The sequence below is a fragment of the Castor canadensis genome, chromosome 8 (genome assembly GCF_047511655.1).
Source record: "Castor canadensis chromosome 8, mCasCan1.hap1v2, whole genome shotgun sequence".
Taxonomy (NCBI): Eukaryota; Metazoa; Chordata; class Mammalia; order Rodentia; family Castoridae; genus Castor; species Castor canadensis.
In genome coordinates, this window is record NC_133393.1 from 146,900,929 (window position 1) to 146,920,881 (window position 19,953).

A 19,953-nucleotide genomic window follows, 5' to 3' on the forward strand; every position below is an offset into this window, starting at 1 on the left:
GATCTGACATTTGACACAATTCTTGTTTAGTTATTGTTTGGTCATTTTTCTTCTGTAACCTCCCTTCCTGCTGATTCGTCCCCCTTTTCCCAGCAGGAATTTAGCATCACAAAGTCATAGTGAGATGCAAAACCAGGTAAATGAATGTCCGTATGAGCCACAGCCTTATGGGATGCAGATGCTCTGCTCAGAGTGCAGAATCACTGAAATGTTCAGAGATTCTGGACCACAGTCTCAGGAGGCAGCAACCAGGAGAGGCCTGGGGACTCCAGCCAAAGAGTGAATTAGAGTTTGCTAACTCTGAGGATGCCAGCGAAGACCATCCCACCTGGAGATCCTAAAGAATTGCTATAAAACAGCAAGAGAAGTCACCCACGATGTCTGTGGCTCCAGAGTTGGAGTCTAGGCCAATATCTTTGGTCCACAAGCAATTTCAGTCCAAGTGGATCGTAATCCAATGAGAAGGCAGCACAGAAACTGCTTTGGAAGGTTCCAGTGGAGAACACCAGCATTGCTAGTGGGAGATGGAGGGATCAGCAGACTTTGTCCCCCTGCTCAACCTCCCCTCCCCATGCCTCTCTTTCTCACCCTCTCTTCATATTTTCTTCAACTCCTTTTCCGGATTTGTGGTCATAAGGAGGTGGCTATCACTTTGTCAATGGTTAAGGCTCACCCTGAGCATAGAGTCACAGCCTGCTCTGGAACAAATGGTGTCAGCTGAGGATGATCAGAGCAGTGAATTCAAAACTATGTCCCAATTTCTCAGTCTCTGCAGTGTCACCTCCACTCTCTAAGATCAGCGCCTCTTGGTGGTTCATTCCAGCCAAAGGAGAAGGGGAGTAAGTAAGGAGCAATCTGTACCATGGACTAAGCAGACCACCTGCAAATCCACTGGTGGCAAGGTGCTCAGGAAACACCTGGCTACAAAAGCCACTGGGAAGAGTGCGTCCTCTGCCGGAGGATGAAAGAACCTCACTGTCACAGGCCTGGTACTGTGACACTCCCTGAAATTAGAAGCTATTAGAAGCCCACCAAACTTCTGGTTTGCAAATTCCCCTTCCAGCGTCTGCTGTGGGGAAATAGCTCAGGACTTCAAAACAGATCCATGCTTCCAGAGCTCAGCTATTGCTGCTTTGCAGGAAGGAGGTGAGGCCTATCTGGTTGGCACCAACCTGTGTGCTATCCATACCAAGTGTGTAACAATTATGCCAAAAAGATACCCAGCTAGCATGCCCCATACGTGTTCAACGTGCTTAAGAACCCACTGGGGTGGGAAACATTTCGTTCTTTAAAAAAAATTCTCTCTTCTTCCTGTTATCGGTAGCTCAAATGTTGGATATTTTTTTCTCGTGGGGTCAAAAGCATATGATTGCAAATGGAAAAATATGGGATAGAAATCAGGCAGGGACAGTTTTTCCATTTTCATTTGTGTGTGAATTTTTAATATAAATGCGGAGGTATGGAGCACTAATGCAAGTCAAACCTTTCAGTAAACAAGTTTCAGAGTTCAACTTTATAACAATTATAAATAAACGTGTTGAATTTTTCTGGATGATGCTAGCATTTGGATTTTTTTAAAAATAAGTAACTTTCTTATTGACAGCAACTAAATGGTGTTTTTTTAACATATAGTATCTCCCGCCCATTCACTCTACTTTCCTAACTGAGTCATCCTACACTCAAGTACATGTTTTTAATGTTGTCTGTCTTCTGAGCTGTTCCTGGAAGTTTGCTATCATTATATATTAAACTATTAAAAAAAAACCCACAATGTCCCACCTTCCGGGTGGGACACAGCCCCACACAGTGACCCAGATCTGTTGCTGTGGTGGTGGACATTGACTTCTACGCTTGTTTGTCTGATGGCACAGAGTGGTCTTGGAAGATGGTTACCAAGAGTTGAAGAGCTTCCTCCAGCAAGGGCTTACATCCAAGGAGATCTTGGGTATGACTTGGAGTTGAGAGTTTTCAAATCCCCTTAGATATCCCTATGGGAATTTTAAGGATGCAAGTTGGGTTAAGATGAATAATGGCCTCCCAAAGATGTCCATGTCCTAATCCCTATAGCCAGTGATTTTGTTGCCTTACACCATAAAGGACCTTTACAGGTAGATGCAGTTAACTATTTGGGGCAGGGGATACTATGTGGGATTATTTGGGTGAAGCAATGTAATGACAAGGGTTCTTGCAAGAAGGAGGCAAGAGGGAAGAAAAGGAGATGTGATAGGAGGAGAGGGGAAAGAGGAAGATGCTAAAGGAGAGAAGAAGAGGAGGAGGGTAAGGAAGATGATCAAGAGAGTAAGAGAGAGATAGGCAGAAAGAAAGGGAGAGGTAGAGATTGGGAGATTTGTGCTGCTGGCTGTAGATGCAGGAAAAGGCCATGGGCTAAGGAATGCAGGTGGACTCTACAAGAGCTGGAGAAAACAGGAAAAGACCAGCCTCCCAGAGGCTGCAGGAGGAACATAGCACTTCTAACATCTTGTTTGAGGACATCTGACCTCCAGAAGTGTAAGAGATAAAATGCATGTTGGTTTGAACCATTACTTTTGAGGAAGCCATGGTCTGGTCTCCTTCAACAAAAAGCAGAGCCGACAGAAACAGGAGTCAGGCCTGAAGCTCTGGCCAAGGATGGGAGCCACAGTCAGTTCAGGGATAACTGCCAGGTCCTAGCCCTGCAGGGGAACTGGGAGGGATCCCATTACAAGCTTAGCCACAGATGCAAAGGGCATCATAGGGAATGAATTTTTAATAAGCCAATCTTAAAGTGTTGCATACTATATGATGCCATTTTCAAAATATTCATGAAGTGACAAAATTATACATGTGGTGTATAGATGTGTGGTGGCTAGTGTTTAGGAAAGACATGGGACTAACTGGGAAGGATCAGAGCAAAGGGGGGTAGTGTTCCTTGGTGATGGATAAGTGTTTATCTTGATTATCACAATGATTGTATGAACCCGTACAGATGATAAAGTGTCAAAGGACATCACAAACACACAGGAAAAAAATGAACAAAAAGTTGTTGGAATTTCCATGATCTCTGTAGTGTAGCTCATTGCACTGGGCCAATGTTAATTTCCTGATTTGAATAATGTCTTATGGTTGTGTGCCTGGGGACTGGGTGGAGGGAACATAGGGCCTCTCTGTATCCATATGCTCCCATAAATGAATAGCTGAAGTGGTTTACCTGACCTTAGGTCCACTGGCACCCTGCTCTGGCCTGGACAGCATTTTTCATACTGTTGGTGAGCAACTGAAATGAGTGTTCTCAGAAGTTGAAGACTGGCCACCAGACCCATGAATGAGTGCTATTCCAGTGAGATTGTCCAGTGGTCATTGAGTTTTACATCGCTCCCCAAATATTTAAATCAACATCAGTACCAGCATCTTGGAAGACATAGAGATCAGCGCCATCACCAGGTCTTAAACGGGCAGGAGAAGAGTGTTATTACCCACAGGTTCACCTCTGAGATCTGGCCAGTTCCAGACAGTAATCTGTCTCGAAAAATGAAGGTGGGCACTCATAAACCTCCTCATAGTGAAAGCCAAGGAAGTCGTCATTCCAAGCATGTTCTTGTTAAAGATGCAAAGAAGACAACACCAAGCTCTTGGTCTATACCAGTCAGGCTTCTTGGCCACAAACAAAGATACCAAATGTGCTATCTTATGGGAAAAATGATCCAGCAAATTTTTTGGAATGATATCGATTTCCCCCAAATCCAAAGGAAACTGGAGACCAGGTGTTGGGAAATAAGACAAACCAAGAGAGCCATGTGGTGTCAAAGGCAGAGAGCCTAATCATCATGATTTGTCAGGAAAAATATGGACAGGGCTGCCTCAGCCACTTGAGATGTCCTCTCCCCAAAGTGAGAAAGGTACAGTAGATGCTTAGCAGTTCTTTCCTAGAAAAAAGTCCATTATGTCTAAGAACTCAAAAATGAACACTAACTAGTTGTAGAAAACTAACTACAGAATCAAATGGTTAAGCATCTGGAAAATACCAAGAGCTCAGAATTCTGCAATATATACCAAGTCATCAGTGCTCAGCCCCTCTCAAGCTTTGCTGGGCTTTCTGTCCAACACAGGCTTCAGACAGAGCTTAACTGCCATAGACCACCCCCTGGATGTGATCCTGAGAACAACACCTGACATCCTCCAATTCTCTCTGCCTGGAGGGGAGGGTCCTCAGGCCAGGATGGGCAGTGGTTTCTGGGTATCAGCTAAGGTTCTGGTGAGAAGAACGGTATTCTGGAAGAAAGAATTTTGGTGGCTTGGAGGCAAAGATATTAGGGGAAGAGGTATGTGGATGGAGTTCTCAAAATGAGGCCAGAGCTGGAAAATCCTCCTGTCCACTGTTCATGCTCACTAGGAGGTCTCTACTACCAAAGAGACTCTTAGTAACCAAGGAGGAAGGCAGCCTTTGTGGCTCCAAGTCTTCTCCCTTTCCCATCAGACTAGTGTTTTCCACTGGCTAGGGGCTCCCTAGCCAGGTAGGTGGGGTAGAGGCCGTGTTTGATCACACATCATGGGTGGCCCCTCATTGAAAGACCTCTTGGTGCCTAATGATTCTCATGTCCAGAAGTGACCACCTTGCACAAAATTGAAATGACGAGAGAGGACCCAGCATCAGGGGAGCTGGGAGAAAACACCATGCAGGCTGAGAGCTGCCTTGTAGGAAGTGCTGTGCTCTGAACCTGTCCCAGGATTGAGTGCGTCATCTCCATAGCTGAGATTTGTGGATCTGTGTGTTATGAGGTTGATATGGAGGCAATAACTTTATGATTACACATAAGGAATCATTCAACATTTTCTTTTCCCTACCCATGATTTTTAGGACCTTAAGGTTGAGATTTCTAAGCTAAGAACACCTCCAAAATACGTTCTGAATGGATGATATCTGGCTCCTCCTGCTACATGATGTAGAGATAACAAGAGGTCACTGAGTGGGACGTGCTGATTGATCTTGATTATCAAGGGAAATCCATGTTGGTGCCACACAGTGGGGCAGGAGGAAAATGGATACCGCCCTGGGACTCCCTTAGGATTCTTTCTTGTACCACACCAACAAGTAAGATTAACAGAAAATTCCACGACTCAGTCCCTGAGCTGCTGATCCTTGAGCACACCTCACACAGGCTCTTCTGACCCTGGTTTATACTGAGCCCCAGCTGCTGGATGAGGAAGCACCTCTGCTCAGCCTGAGCCAGACGTGCAGGAACTTCACCTGGTGTTCCAGTGGAACCTGCAGGTGCTGGAGTCTGGGGACAATGGTGGCTGTGAGAGTGAGTGAGAAGGAAGGTAATGCATGACTTACTCATGAGAAATGATTCATGAGAATTGCAAGTCAGGCAGCTGGTGTCCAGGTGAGCCAATCAGCCCACAGAAAAGGGGTTAGTGTCTCGGGGTAGGGATCTAGCTTGACCTGACCACAGCCATCTTGATCATAACCACCATGACTGCCCCTGAGGGACCCTGGCCTCACATGGATTTCCATCTCACCCTACATGAGCACAACCACTAGAGTGACATGTGGGCTTTACGACTGACCCTGGCACTCTCAGCACTAGGAAGGTACTTGACACCTTTGATGTTATCTTCAGATAAAATCAAGTACATTTTGGCTTGGATGGAAGCCTCTTGGGTCCTGATCAGTGTACAAGCCCCCTCTCTCAGACTCAAGGTGGAAAATGCCACCAGTCTTGCTGCTTCCGCACTTTTATCCAATAAAGGAAAACTCTGTGTAATCCTGGATCTTTCTGCCTCTTCATTTGGTTACTGGCCATTTCTGCCTGTGGCAGTGGCTTCTTTCACACCCCTTTTGCCCTGGAATCATCATAATACTTTTTGAACCAAAGCCTACAGAACCAAGATGGAAAGAACCAGATAATGTTCAATGTTCTTTTGACCAGCTGATGAGGAAACTGAGGCTATGAGAGGCTGCATCTCTTGACCCCAAGCTGGTCAATGCCTACACACCAACAACTTCCTTGACCTGTTCCTTGAATCTGGCGTCACTCACCACCTCTCATATCAATCACTGTTCCAACAGAGCATTTGGAATTTCATTGGGATTTTATTGATCCCTCTGTATACCCCAGCCAGAAGAGGGCTGAACACTTTCTGTGCTCCACCCCATTCTATGTCACCACATCATCATCACCAACCATAATCAAGAAGTCACTGCCTGACCAAGACAAGGGCCAGTTGACACTGCAGGCACAGGACTAGAGACCAGGGAAAGACTTTATTCTTGCTAGGACATCAGACCATGGGGGTGGGGGTCAGTGGAAGAGCCAATTCCCAATTCCATCAACTAACTCTGGCTTTCTTCCCTTCCACCTCATCAGTTTTTAGACCTTGTCATTACATGTTGCTCATGCTCCCGTTGTGTTCTTTAGTCCAAAATATACTGTTTCTTCCCATTACCACACTCTTTCTCCTTCTTGTTCTTTATTTCAGCTCTGCCCTCTCTTTGACCCAGTTGCTATCTGTTTCATCCTTGCTGTGCTCAGCCACAAAAATCTCCAACTACTTAACACTCAGTTCCATAGACTTAATCTCCTCTTTTTTCCCCCCTAAATAAAATCCCTCCATGAGTGGACTCCCCTGTGTAGCACATCTCCTCTGAACTGCACACTGCTCAGGGAGGAGGAAGCATGTCAGTGGATAGGGTCTGATGGCAATGTCCCCTCAAACTGGACAAGCTCCTCTAACTTCTTCTCTAGCTCCTGACCCACCCGCCGCAGCTCTTTGGCCAACTCAGCTTCTGCCTCCCGGTACAAATGCATTGACTCTCCCACAAGGCTGTAAACATCCATCCCATGGGAGACACCTTCAGTGACTCCACCCCTGATCTGGGCTCCTCTGGTCATTTCCAGTGCAGTGTCTCCAAGCACCTGCTCAGCACTTCTGTCTGAGGTTGTCCCAGTGTTCATGAGGCACCCAGCTTCAGGTACTAAGTGAGGATTGACTCTGGTTTCTTTGAAGGCATGGACCTTACGTCCAAGGTCTTTCAGGTACGCCTTTAAATGGTTGGCTGTAGATACAACTTTGGGTACAAGCTTATCCACAATCTCTGCCAACTCCTTCAATGTGTCCATGCTGATTGATATCAGGCGGCAGGTCTCAGCTTTGGCCGACAAAGTGTTTGTTTCCTCCAAAAGTGGGGTCGTAACATCACTTACAGTAGACACTGCTCCTAGCCCCATCCCAGCTGCTGAGAGTGCCAGATTGCTCCCTGCTGTCACTAGTGCCAAAGCAAAACCAAGAATGGTCATGACTCCAGAGGCAGCACCAGTGGAGTCGGCCACCATGTTGGAGATGGTGCAGCCCCTGTGCATCTTGTCAACCTCCTCTGCGAGGGCACAGAGCTTTCCTATGCGCTGCTCAATGTCCCTTTTCACCTGAGGAAGCTCATTCCAAAACCTCTTCACCTCCTGCAGGTCTTTCTGGAACTTCTCTTTTTCCTCTACAGCCATGACTGCTGTGAGCTTCTTCAGAGCTTGACGCAGCTCATCAGCCTCTTCCCTGTAAGAGTAATGGTCAAGTGATAAAGGAAGTTTGCTTATCTGTAAAATGGGCTGCATAAGATCCACCCTGCAGTAATCACACAGCATGTACTACAAATCAAATGGAAAAGGATTTTACAAATGCACATTTTTTTTCAAATGCTCACACCTATAATCCTAGCTACACAAGAGGTAGAGATCAGGAAGATCTCTGTTTGAAGCCAGCCTGGACAAATAAAGAGTTCACAAGACCCTATCTCGAAAAACTCTTCACAAAAAAGAGGACTGGTGGAGTGGCTCAAGGTGAAGGACCTGAGTTCAAGCCCCAGTACCCGCAAAAAAAAAAAAAAAAAATTCCAGAATCTGAAACATTCTGGTCCCAAGCATTTTGATAAAGGATGTTCAACCTTAACAATGTGATGTGGGATGGGAGCTTTGGTATCATTTTTGACTTCTAGAGGCACTGGACACTAAAGGCCTTGACCTCTGGGAGGGGAAGGAGACTCCAAGTCACCCCGAAGCAACATGGGTTAAAGTCCTGTGAAGGTTAATCCAGGTGGTCAACTTGACTGCCTTGAGAGATGCAGAAGACTGATAAAGCACCATTATGGGTGTGCCACAGAGGGGTTTCCAGAGATGACTGGAATTTGGGTCAGAGAACTGAGGGAAGAGACGCACACTGATGGAGGGAAAATCCACACAACAGGCTGGAAGCTGCGGGTGGAGGATGAAATGGGGAAGAAGAGGAAGGTCACCTGGACAAATTAGTCTCAGCCAGGAACACCTCCCATGCTTCATCTTCAGTAGCCAGATACTGCACATCCTCTGGGATCAGTTTATCCATGAGAAATAAAGTGGTGTCCTTAATGAGGCCTGAGACACCTAGTGGAAAGGATGAAGAAGGTCAGAGGTCAGTGTGACAGACTGTAAATGGCATCACCTTCAAGGGGATTAAACATCATGGTTCTGCACATCTGCCACCAAAAAAAAAGAAATGAGCTCATAGAGTAGGGCCCTAATCCTAAGGCTTTCTCTCCTTATAAGACCAAGGGACACTGGATCTCTCTCTCTCTCTCTCTCTCTCTTTCTCCCTCCCTCCCTCCCTCTCAATGCACAGAGTAGAGGCCATCTGCAGAAAACAGTGAGGAGGCCCCATCTGCACATCAGGAACAGAGCCCTCACCAGAACCAGTCCCACCATCCCTGGAATCTTTTTCAGCTCAGAGAAATCAGAAAGTGAGCTTTCCAACTCTAAGAAATGGGAAAATCCCAAGGATGGCTTCCGTCTGCCATGTGCCTGCTACATGGCAATCACTGTGCACCTGCACCTTTGACTGTGACTTCAATCCATCTTGAGGTTCTGACATTAGTTTATTGGGTCAAGAGGAGCATTTTTAAGAAGTAGAATTAACAATGAAAGAGTGTACTGAACATAGTAAGGGCGAGTATTATTTTGTGAATCACATCACTATATATATTCATATATATGTATATAAACTTCCTGGGACATAGATATGTTTAGGAATTCAGAATTTTTAATCTTTAAAAGATATTTTTAAATTATTTTCAGCATTGATTTTTAAATGGCTTAGTAATTACACATATTTACAGGGTGCCATGTTTTCTTCAGAGTAATTGGTGTGTCATCACCTCAAATATTTAGAATTACTTTGGATCCAAACATTCCAAATCCTCCCTCATAGCCATTTTGAAATATACAGTTAGATGGAATGTTTAATTTTCTAGAAGGGAACAGGGCACGTGGATGCATTACTTTCCAATCCTAGTGACCCCAGGCATTCATGTTTCAGCAGTGAAACAAGTGAATATTCTCATTAAATGAGATAGTGTGAGACTGACTGTAAATGGTCTCAGGTCAGGAGTACAGTCCACGTGAGTCACCCCAAAATTGTGTAGTTTGCTTAGATGTGAAGATATCAGATTATCAGGTCAGGTGTGGGGGGCCAGTACACATTGATGTGCACACTGGGCAAGGTATGAAATGTGCTTCCTGCTGTGTAGACACAAGAAAGGCAGAGTTCTTACTTCACAGAGCAAAGTGACACTCAGACAGGAAAAGGGACAGCATAAAACCAGCAAGCAGAGAGCTCGGGATTTGAACCCAAGGCCAAATGGAAATTTTTGATTACTTTCAACTTGTGGTGTGTTTTTTTTTTAATTCCTATGATTTCTGCATTCTACTCTGAAATACCCCTGTAGAGTTTACTTAAATTTGAAAATATGTCTCTAACTGCACACTATGGATCATAAAATGATCATGAAGAGAGGAGTCCTTCTGCTAACGATGGATACTCTGAAACTGGCAGAGGAGGAGGATCTTCAGGTGGGTGGAAATGGTGGGGCCCAGACCTTCAACTCCAGCCTTATGACCTGTCCATATTTCAGGGGACCTGGCTCTTAAGTGTTGTCCTTGAATTCAGGCTGGCCTGTTTATCAAAGGAGAGGGTGTCTATCCTTCCATCCACTGCCCAGCCCTTTCTGAAGCTCCTGGGGCCTGTTGGGAGCTCCTGGTGTCCGATCTTCCCCTCTCCCCCTTGTTCTTCATGTGACTCCTCCTCCAGACACAGTTTTCTCTCCAGCACTGGCTCCTGGGAAGAATTTTCTGATGCCAAGGCAATTGGGGAAGGGGAGGAAAAGGGCCTGAGAGAGCAGGACTGCAGGGAGGCTGGTGTAAGCGGGGTGGGGGGAGCGTGGTCTCTGGTGGAGCCTGTTTCCTTTTTGTGTCACCTTCAGGCTCCTCCTTTCCATGAGATGATCAGAATTAGTCCCTGCCTGAGGCAGCCACACCTGTGAGCAGGTGCTTCTCATGGGCAGGGCAGGGCAGTTGCCCTGCACAGCTATGGTGTGGATGAGGGAAGTTGCTACCTGGACTAAACAGTGGGGTGCAGTAGAGGGGGAGAACCAACAGTAGGAGGACCTATGATATGGCAGGCACCTGTGTGAGCCACCTAGATATGTCACGTCTGATCCTCAGAGCAACATGGGGAAACCGTTCTCTTGACACAGCTGAGGTACAGAGCTCTGGGTCAAACACATGGGTGGTGGCAAAGGTCACAGTGGCATCCAGTCAGTGGCATCATGCGTCACTCTTCCTGCTGAACCACTCAGAGCAGACCAGCACTAAGTTGGTAAGAAGAGCCTTCTCATGGATACTAGCCCATGGTCAACCCAGAGCAGGGGGAGGTGCTGTGGACATCCTTTCCACTCTCCTCCCACACCTTCTCTTCTCCCCCTTCCCCCAACATACCCCTCTCCTTCTGCCCTCACTTTTCTGAGGTTATACTGGGCCCACAAAAGGAGGCAGGATATGGATAAAGTGAGCACCTGGGCCGTTCCCAGGTGCAGATCTAGGCCACGGGCAGGAACTAGCTAGAAAAGCCAACCATGTCTACCTGACAACTCCTCACGGGTTTCTGTGTCCATGGTGCCAGCAGTGGTGTCTCTGAGAGGTTTTTCTTGAAACTCAGACGTGGCGTCCAGGCTGCAGGGAGGAGAGAGCACATGGAGGGATGTGATGAGAGGCAGCTGCAGCCAAGGCAGCAGTCAGGGGCCAGGTCTCCTGCCCATCCCTCCATGGTGCAGTAGAGGCCTGCCAGACTCAACCCACAGTGTTCCTCTTCCCCTGGGCTCTGCAGCTGCTGTGGAAAGAAAGTGAGCCATCTTGCTCCAGCTGCTCTGCCCTCAGCCCAGCACAGTCAGAGGCCTCTTGTGCTGATAGGGTCCAAGGAGAAGGAAATGGGATGAGGACCGGAAATGTAGAAAGATATGCACAGAAGAAAGAATGGGAGGAATGTTCTGGCAGTCACTTGGGGGTGGGAGCACTGTGTGAACTCCTGGCAATGGCTGATGTTTCTTGAGTGTCTGTGAAAAGCAGGACTCTGACTCCCACCTCCTTAAGAGATCACACAAGTCCAGGAGATGAGGTCAACTGTGACTCCCATCTTAAAGCAGAGGAACAACCACAAAGGCTAGGTGCGGTGGCCAATTTGCACAATGCTGGAGCATTCTGATCCAAATAACTGTGTTCTACTCTTTTAAACATACAAAATACTCACTCACATAAATGTTATTGTAAAGGAATGTTCTTTTTCCTATGTACCTATGATGTGTTGTACCCTGTGATCAAGTTCCTGGTAAATGTACTGATGTCCCTGTGGCTTCCCAAAGCCCTACCCTCCTTACTTGTGAAGGATTCTTCATCTCACCAGGTTCTTGTAGCAGATAGATATGCATGAAGGGGATATATAAGGAGAATCTAAAATGAAGGATTCTTCAAGAATTTTCTCTGAGAGAAAAACATCGCAATCAAACTTTCCAACACTCAACAGTGTCTGTTAAAATCAAAGGCATCAAATGGACCTGCAACTGAGAATTTCCCGTAGCTAATCACTTTAATTCAGAAAGACGAAGACCCAAGTGCATAGGCTGCATCCTAGAGATCAGATGGACCATGGATTCCAAATGCTGACCCTGTTGTTTTCACTCTAGTGATGACCCGCTTTCAGTCTGTTAAATGTGTCCTCTTCTGATAAACTTTGCTGTCATTTTCAAACTCTATTTTCGTGGCTTGCCTGAATTCTCTTGCTGGATGCAAGGGGCAAGGAAGATAACTGTGATGACTTTCACATAACCGTCTGAAGTCCTGCCAGCCCTGTCCTTGTCATCTATGGGCTGTTCAGTCCTATCTATTGTCCTCTAATGGTTGGACCTTAGGTTGTTTCTAATCCTTTCTGTACATTGTAATTCAAAGAGCATTATCTTTGCATAAAACTTTGCCTGCGTTTGAGATTGTTTAAGATACTTCTAAAAGTAGAAAGATTTACTCACAGGGTATCAACCTTTAAAATTTCTTCATACCAATGGAACACTGTTATGTAAGTGAGTGTACAACCTACAGTCCTACAGACAGTGTGCGATGGTGTCCACTCTTTCAGTGTCATCTTAAAACGACAAGAGGTCTGCAAAACAGAGAATGTCCACTTCTCTTGTGAATACCTTGCTTGGGGAGATAAGAAAAAAAAACAAAGGGGTTCAGGCCCTTTGTTTGAAGAAGGAAAAAGGGCATCGAGAGTAATGCCCTTGAGAATAAGGCACTGAGAGGTGTAATGACAGTAGTGACAAACACCTGCGGACATCACTCTGCACTAGTCATTGTCTAATGTTTATACATGATAACTCACAGAACTCTTCCAATAACCTATAAATTGTATGCCATGCATGTTCCAGTTTACAGATGAGGAAACCAAAACATACCTATGTTAAAGTCAGAAATCGAGGAAGTGATCCCTTGTGGGTTCACACCCAGCCAGAGGAACTAGGAACTCACGTTCCCTCTGCTCACACTGCTGCCAATGAGAAATGGAATCAGACCACCAGGAGAGCAAGGCCTCAACAAATGTCAAAAGACAGCTCTGGGAGGAGAGGTGATAACTGAGGACAGGAGATGGGAGGGAGCTGTGGTCTAGAGAAAGCAGAGAGTGCAACCACACAAGGAGAAGTCAGGAGGTGACACTCTGGGGGTGAAAAGAAGCGTTAATGTCCTCATTTACAAAGTGAGAAAGCAAGAAATACTGGCTACAGTGGAGGACATCAGAATAAAGATGAAGGGAAATTGTTTCTAACTACAAAGTTGTATAAGATACAGACTTTGTAATTCATGGATATTGGGACAAAGTGCAAAAATAAGTGTATTTTCTGATCTATCCTAATAGGAAGTAAATAAATAATGTCTAAATTTCATAATCAAGAGAAAGAAAAATGCAAGAGCTCATATGCACTGCCCATCTACTTTAGCACCAGGCTCCATTTTAAGAGCTGTGTAGGCACAGACACGTTGGTAGTTCTCACACGAACCCTGCAGGCAAAGTGCCATTATCCTCCGCATATTTCAGATAAGGACACTGGAGCTCATGGAGAGTGATTCACCCAAAGTTAAGAATTTACCCCAGATCACACTCTCATGCTATTCAGTGAGAATATTGTTTAAAGATGTTGGTTTGCTTCCCCTAAAAAAGATAAAATTAAAAGCAATTGTCACAGGAAAAGGGGTGAAAGAGCCTCAGACCTCATTGATTTTCCTAATCATATGCACTTATTCCTTTTTCTATTTTTTGGTGGGACCGGGGTTTGAACACAGGACATCATGCTTACTAGGCAGGGGCTCTACCACTGTAGTCACACTACTAATCCACTTTGCTTAAGTTATTTTTCAAGTAACATCTATTGTTTTTTGTCCAGGTCCTGCGTTGGACCTCTTTAGTAGCTGGAATTACAGGTATGGCCCACAACACATAGCCCCTGATTTTTTTTAATTTTAAGAAAACAGAAGTCACGCTCTAGTAGTTAGAGTAGTAGTTATCGAACACAATAAAGAAGGACTGCTTTATGGTGTCATCACTTTAAAGATGATGGAGGATGTGAGCAGGTGCCAGTAAGAAATAAGCCTGACTCCTGGGGTGACAAATGTCTATCTAGAATAAACCTTGGTGGTTGATGGACCAAGCTCATTAAGAATGAAGAAGAGATGATTTTAAAAAGTGCTGAATTGGGCAAAGACAGTGACCACCAACTTTGAGCAGATCTATCTTCCAGCAGCACCTTGACCTTCCCATGTGCACCTGCAGGTTGACTCTCCACTCTGAGGATCCCTGACTCCTTCAGGGAACTGAATTCCCTGGGCCTGTGACATCTGCTGCTCCTAAGAGCAAGGACACTTGCAAAGACAATTGGAGTAGTACAAAGGCCCCCACTGGTAAGTCCTCACAGTTTTCATATCATAATAATAACAGGTAATGTTGATATGATCATGTTTAATTGGGGGGGCTAAGTCTGTGAAAGGCCACAAGTTCGCCAACACTCAAAGGGAAGAGTTGATATAAAATACAAAAAAGGTAGCAATAAAGGCTAAAAACTGGAGTTGTAGTGAGGAATGTTTCATTGGTTAATAAGAAGATTACTCTTAGGGTTGGGCACATGACTTACCCTGTTATTCCAGCTACATGGGAGGCATAGATAGGAGGATTTTGGGTGGAGGCCAGCCAAGGCAAAGAGTTAGCCAGACTCTATCTCAAGAGAACAAGCCAGACGTGGTGAGGCACACCAGTAATCCCAGCTACATGGGAGGCCTAGGCAGAAATATCGTGGTCAAAGATGGCCCAGGCAAAAAGTGCAAGACCCTATATCCTAAAATAACAAAAGCAAAAAGGGTTGGAGGTATGGCTCAAGTAGTAGAACGAGACCCAGAGTTAAACAGTAGCATGGTCAAAACACACAAAAGCACACACACATGCGCACACTCACACATGCATGGACACATACACAGGTGCATGCACAAACACATACTTACAACATTGCACACATGGGCACATGTATGTACACACACAAACGTATACATGCACATGTACACATGCACACATACACCTGCACACATGTCTTAATATATATGGGTGGTTTTGCCCATCATAGTTAACAATACCTCCAGCACCAAGACAGAAAACACCAGACAATGAAAGGAGCAAAAAGAAGTGGCAGTCAAGTTCCTAGAAGGTCTTGTTCTATGCCCAGAAGTAAGAAGAATATGTGTCCCTTTATCGCCAGTCTCTCCCTCATTATTCCTGTCTTGTGTCTGCTGAGACGTTGAATTCAGGCCTAGCTCTGCTTCTGTGTGTGTGGCTGCTGAATGAAGCCTTTCTTTCCCCACAACTCTCAACTCTCTACCATTGGTTTTTCTGAAGAATGAGCTTCCAGACCTGGGTTCACTAATACAGTGACTGTGTAACCCAGTCCTGACCAACGAGAACAAGGGGACATCTGCTGAGGAGTTCTTGGTTCTTTGTTGCTATAAGGAACAGGTATGGCAGGAGAGCTGACAGCTCCTTCCTTTTGCTTCCTGCTCCAAGCCTACATGACCCCAGAGCAGAACAGCATTTTGAGACCCTGAGACATGGGGACCATGAACCGACCCAGAGAGCAGAAAGGGTGGGAAGACTGAAAGAGCTGGCCTTGGGTGATACCCCACACGTTGGTAAAAACATATGAATCCTAGGTCTCATCCTTCCTTGTCCTCTGTCTTGCTCTGACTTTCCTTGGGCTTCACTAGGTGCTGAGATGGAGCAGTGCTTCTTCCACCTCAACTGGCACAGAGCCTATGGCTAGCTGCTCAAGTCCCAGAAAGGCTATAGAGGGAAAAGAGTGTAAGCACCAACAGGAAGCCCCAGGGCTCCTGCCCTGCCCTGCCAAGTGTTCCACCCCGATAGGGAGCTGTCTCCCTACCTGGGGACTGAGCTCTCCATATGTAGCAGAAAAGAGACCTCAGCAAGGTCTTTCATCCCAGTGGCTGTAGGCATCCTCATTGGGCAGGGAAAGAGGGGCTCATACAGCACGCTCCTCCTGAGGAGTCTTTGATGACCTCTCAGGGTCAAGTTCAAGCCCCTTCACCTAGCACACCTTCCCTCCTGCCTGCTCCAATCCCTCCTTCCTCAACTCTCCCTGCCTGTGTGCACCTTCCAATGCTCCCTGACCCCTTGATCATGATCTGCTTCCCACCCCAGGGCTCTTCTGGGGCTGCTCACTCCCTTAGGATGCCTTCCCCACTTTCTCCACCGTGAAAAATTTCCGACCGTTCCCTACTTTCTCAAGTCCCATGTGGAACTTGGGTTCCCAATGCCTTTTGTCCCCTCACTCCCACTGCATGACCTCCCATGCTGACTAAGAGAAGGGCAGCAGCCTTCTGAGGGCTCAAAAGGGCAAGGAATCCTAACTTCATCTATCACGTGATAAAGGGGGCTTGGATGGGACAGTGACTTCCACAACATCACACAGCTCTCGGTGGGCACACCGAGGCCATCTCTGGGCTCCTGACATGAAGATTAATGCCCTTCAAAAGTGTTATTTTGATAATGCCCATGTTTCTAGGTATGCCTCTGTTTGAATACATCAGAGTCAACTTCATTCTGACCACACACACACACACACACACACACACACACCCAGATCTGGTCATCAATCTGACAATTGCAAAGCTGGAATGGTTCTGTGGACAGCACTCTGTATCATGCCCCTTCCAGTCCCTCTGTCTGGCCACCTATCCCATGAGAATACACAGATCAGCCTCTGCCTTCTTTCTCCACCCTACACAGGCTGAGCTCTAGAGGCCAGGTGAGGACAAATGGTGCAGACCTGCCTTCCACCTGCTCAGCAGCCTTCTGACACTCTGAGAAACTCATTTCTGACCTGGAGCCTCGGTCATCCCATAGGGCCTGGCATAGAATAAGTGTTCTGAGATAGGTTGTGTGACAAACCTCTGGACTCCTTATATCTCAAAACCAACCCTTTGGCCCCATCAGACCTCAGTGCCAGCTTCAGGGTAGCCAGGCCATGCTACTAAAGGCCTCTGGATTCCTGTCCTCCTCCAGCTCTTTTGGCTTTTCTATTCCCTAAGGAGTAGAACCCTCCACAAGCACCTTCTCTTGGGGTCACCTGGACTTGTCTCAGGCAGCCTCACACACAAACTAACCCACAGGGAGCTTCATGAGTCCATTTTAGTGACTCTCAGACTCTCTTCTGTTTTAAGGTACAAAAGGAGGGAGAAGCAGTCACACATAAACATGGGTGCAAATCGAGACTCTGCTGCTCCTTGATGGTGGGACCTTGACCCACTGCCTAACCTTCCTGAGATCATCTATGTAATAGGGATAGTAACCCTTTTCCAGAGCCCTTGTGAGGTGAGAGAGGTCACATCATCCCCAACTTACTGCAGAATCTTCCCCTGGCTGAGACTGGATGGGACCCAGTTGTCCTTAGCTGTGTGGCTGCTGTTGCCAGCTGTGCATCTGAGTTACAACCAGATGTGTCCTCTGATATACCCAGGCACTTGAAAAGGAAAAAGGAAGTCCCAAGTTTTGAGCAGCTCACTATCAAAAAAACAACCAAACATATGGCTTGTTTTGGGTGACACCCTCAGTCCCACCCTCCTTACTGTCCCACTCCGAGTGTCCAGAGGTGAAAAGCTCAATAATTCAGTTGAAAGCCATGCTAAGAGACTGGATCATGTTGAAGACAGACTATCAGAGCCTGAAGACAAGGTAGAGGAATGAGAAGATTCTGATACTGATACAAGAAAAATAATGAAGGCTATATATGACAAATGTATATGACAATGTATACATGGAGAAAAACTGAAATCACCTCCTCTAAACTCAGGAACAAGGAAAAGGTATCCCCTTTCTCCATTCTTATTCTGTATAGTGCTTGAATTCCTAGCCAGAGCAATGATTCAAGAGAAAGAAATAAAAAGGATACAAATAGAAAATGAAGAAGTAACATGATATGACCCCATAATTAAAAGACCTAAACACTCCACCAAAAAATTCATACATCTGATAAACATTTTCAGAAAAGTAACTGGATAGAAAATCAACATACAAAAATCAATAACATTTCTATATGCTAACAATGAACAGGGTAAGAAGTCAGGAAAGTAATCCCACTCATGATAGCCTCAAAAACAAAATAAAACACTTTGTCCTAAATGTAACCAAAGATGTTAAAGACTTCTCCAATGAAAACCATAAAGCATTGAACAAAAATTGAAGAAGACACTAGAAGATGGAAAGACCTCCCGTGTTCATGGACTGGCAGAATAGACACTATGAAAATGGCTTTACTACCAAAAGCAATCTATAGATCCAATGCAAGCCCCTTCAAAATCCCAATGCCATTCCTCATGCAATAGAAAAGTCAATCCTAAAACTCATTTGGAAATATTAAAGACCCCAAATAGCCAAAGCAATGCAGAGCAGAAAGAGCAAAGTTGTAAGAATGACAATACCAGACTTCACATTGTACTACAGAAACATAGTATCAAAAATACCATGGTGCCAGCTAAAAAAAAAATGTGGGTCAACAGACCTGAATTAAATAAATCCATACAGCTACAGCCATCTGATTTTCAAAAAAGATGCCAAAAGCAAATTTTGGAAAACAGACAGCTTGTTCAACAAATGATATCGGAAAAACTGGATTTCCACATGTAGAAGAATGAAAATAGACCCCTATCTCTTATTCTGTACAAAAATTGTCTCAAAGTGGAACAACCCCTGAAACTTTGAAAGTGCTGTAGGGAAACATAGGGAGAACACTTGAAGATGTAGACATAGGAAGAACATTCTGGAAAAGACTCCAATTGCTCAGGAAATAAGAGCAAGAATTGACAAATGGAATCACATCAAATTAGAAAACTTGTGCACATCCCAGGAAGCAATGATGAGACCAAGAGACAACCCACAGGGTGGCAGAAAACTTTTACAAGTTAGTCATTAGACAAAGTATTTATATCCAGAATATACAAAAAATTAAACACCAAAAGAACAAATAATCCAATGAATAAATAGGCAAATGAATTGAAAAGACAGTTCTCAGAACTACAAATGACAAACACATATGTGAAGAAATTTTCAACATCCTTACCCATAAAGGAAATGCAAATCAAAACAGCACTGGATTCCATCTCACCCCAGACAGAATGGCTATCACAAGAAAACAGCAAATGTAGGGGTGGGGTGGAGGAAGAGGAACACTTACACACTGTTGGTGGGAATGTAAATTAGTGCAGCCACTATGGAAACCTTTATGGGGGTTCCTCAAAAAAACTAAAGAAAGAGCTATGAGATGACCATGTTCGACCACTCCTGGGCGTATATCCAAAGGGACGTCAGTCAATGTACACTAGAGATACTTGCACACGCATGTGTACTGCAGCACTGTTCACTATAACCAACCTATGGAGTCAGCCCAGGTGCCCAATAACCAATGAATGCATAAGGAAAATGTTACATAGATACACAAAGGAGGAATATTCTACCACAAAGAAGAATAAAATTATGTCACTTGCAGGAAAATGGATGGAGCTAGAGATCATCAGGGTATGCCAGATAAGTCATCCTCAGAAAGACATGCTTCACGTTTTCTCTCACATGTGGAATCGAGACATAATGGCAATATGACATGAGTGCAAAGGGTGCACTGTTGGGGACAATGGGGAGGTGGAAAAGGAAAGGAAAGGGCGATGAGAGGAAAGTATCAAATACATTATATATACATATGACAATAGCATAATTAAACACACTAAAACTTTAAAATAAAGAGGGCCAGGGAGGGAGGATAAGAAAGAGTAATATGGGAATGAAGTTTATGACAGTATAATACATGCATGCATGGGACTATCAAGAAATACATGTGAATAAAAATTTTTAGATAGGACATTTGTTGGAATGATATCTGAGGTATCCCAAGTCAGAAGGAGGCTAGAGACCATGCTCGGCAAAAAAAATAAACCAAGACAGTCACATGGTGACCAAAGGCAGGGAACACAAGATCACACTTGGTCAGGAAAGATATGGGAGGGGCTGCCTCTGCCACCTTGAGAT

The 19,953-nt window shown here is 45.2% G+C and overlaps 1 protein-coding gene across 3 annotated transcripts; it reads right to left on the reverse strand.

Annotated features, from left to right (window-relative positions):
• Positions 1-6,225: 6,225 nt before the first annotated feature.
• On the reverse strand, positions 6,226-19,033 carry LOC109680974 (apolipoprotein L3-like). 3 transcript variants are annotated; one of them, XM_020155585.2, is made up of 4 exons: positions 18,995-19,033; positions 10,921-11,009; positions 8,264-8,390; positions 6,226-7,527 (listed from the first exon to the last, which is right to left on the reverse strand). In XM_020155585.2, the coding sequence occupies exons 2-4, from the start codon at positions 10,949-10,951 to the stop codon at positions 6,660-6,662; spliced, it is 1,026 nt and encodes a 341-aa protein (XP_020011174.2). In that variant the 5' UTR covers positions 10,952-11,009; positions 18,995-19,033; the 3' UTR covers positions 6,226-6,659. The 3 variants fall into 3 exon arrangements, with proteins under 3 accessions (XP_020011174.2, XP_073940503.1, XP_073940502.1); XM_074084402.1 differs by lacking the exon at positions 18,995-19,033 and adding an exon at positions 17,281-17,393; XM_074084401.1 differs by lacking the exon at positions 18,995-19,033 and adding an exon at positions 11,136-11,238.
• Positions 19,034-19,953: the final 920 nt, after the last annotated feature.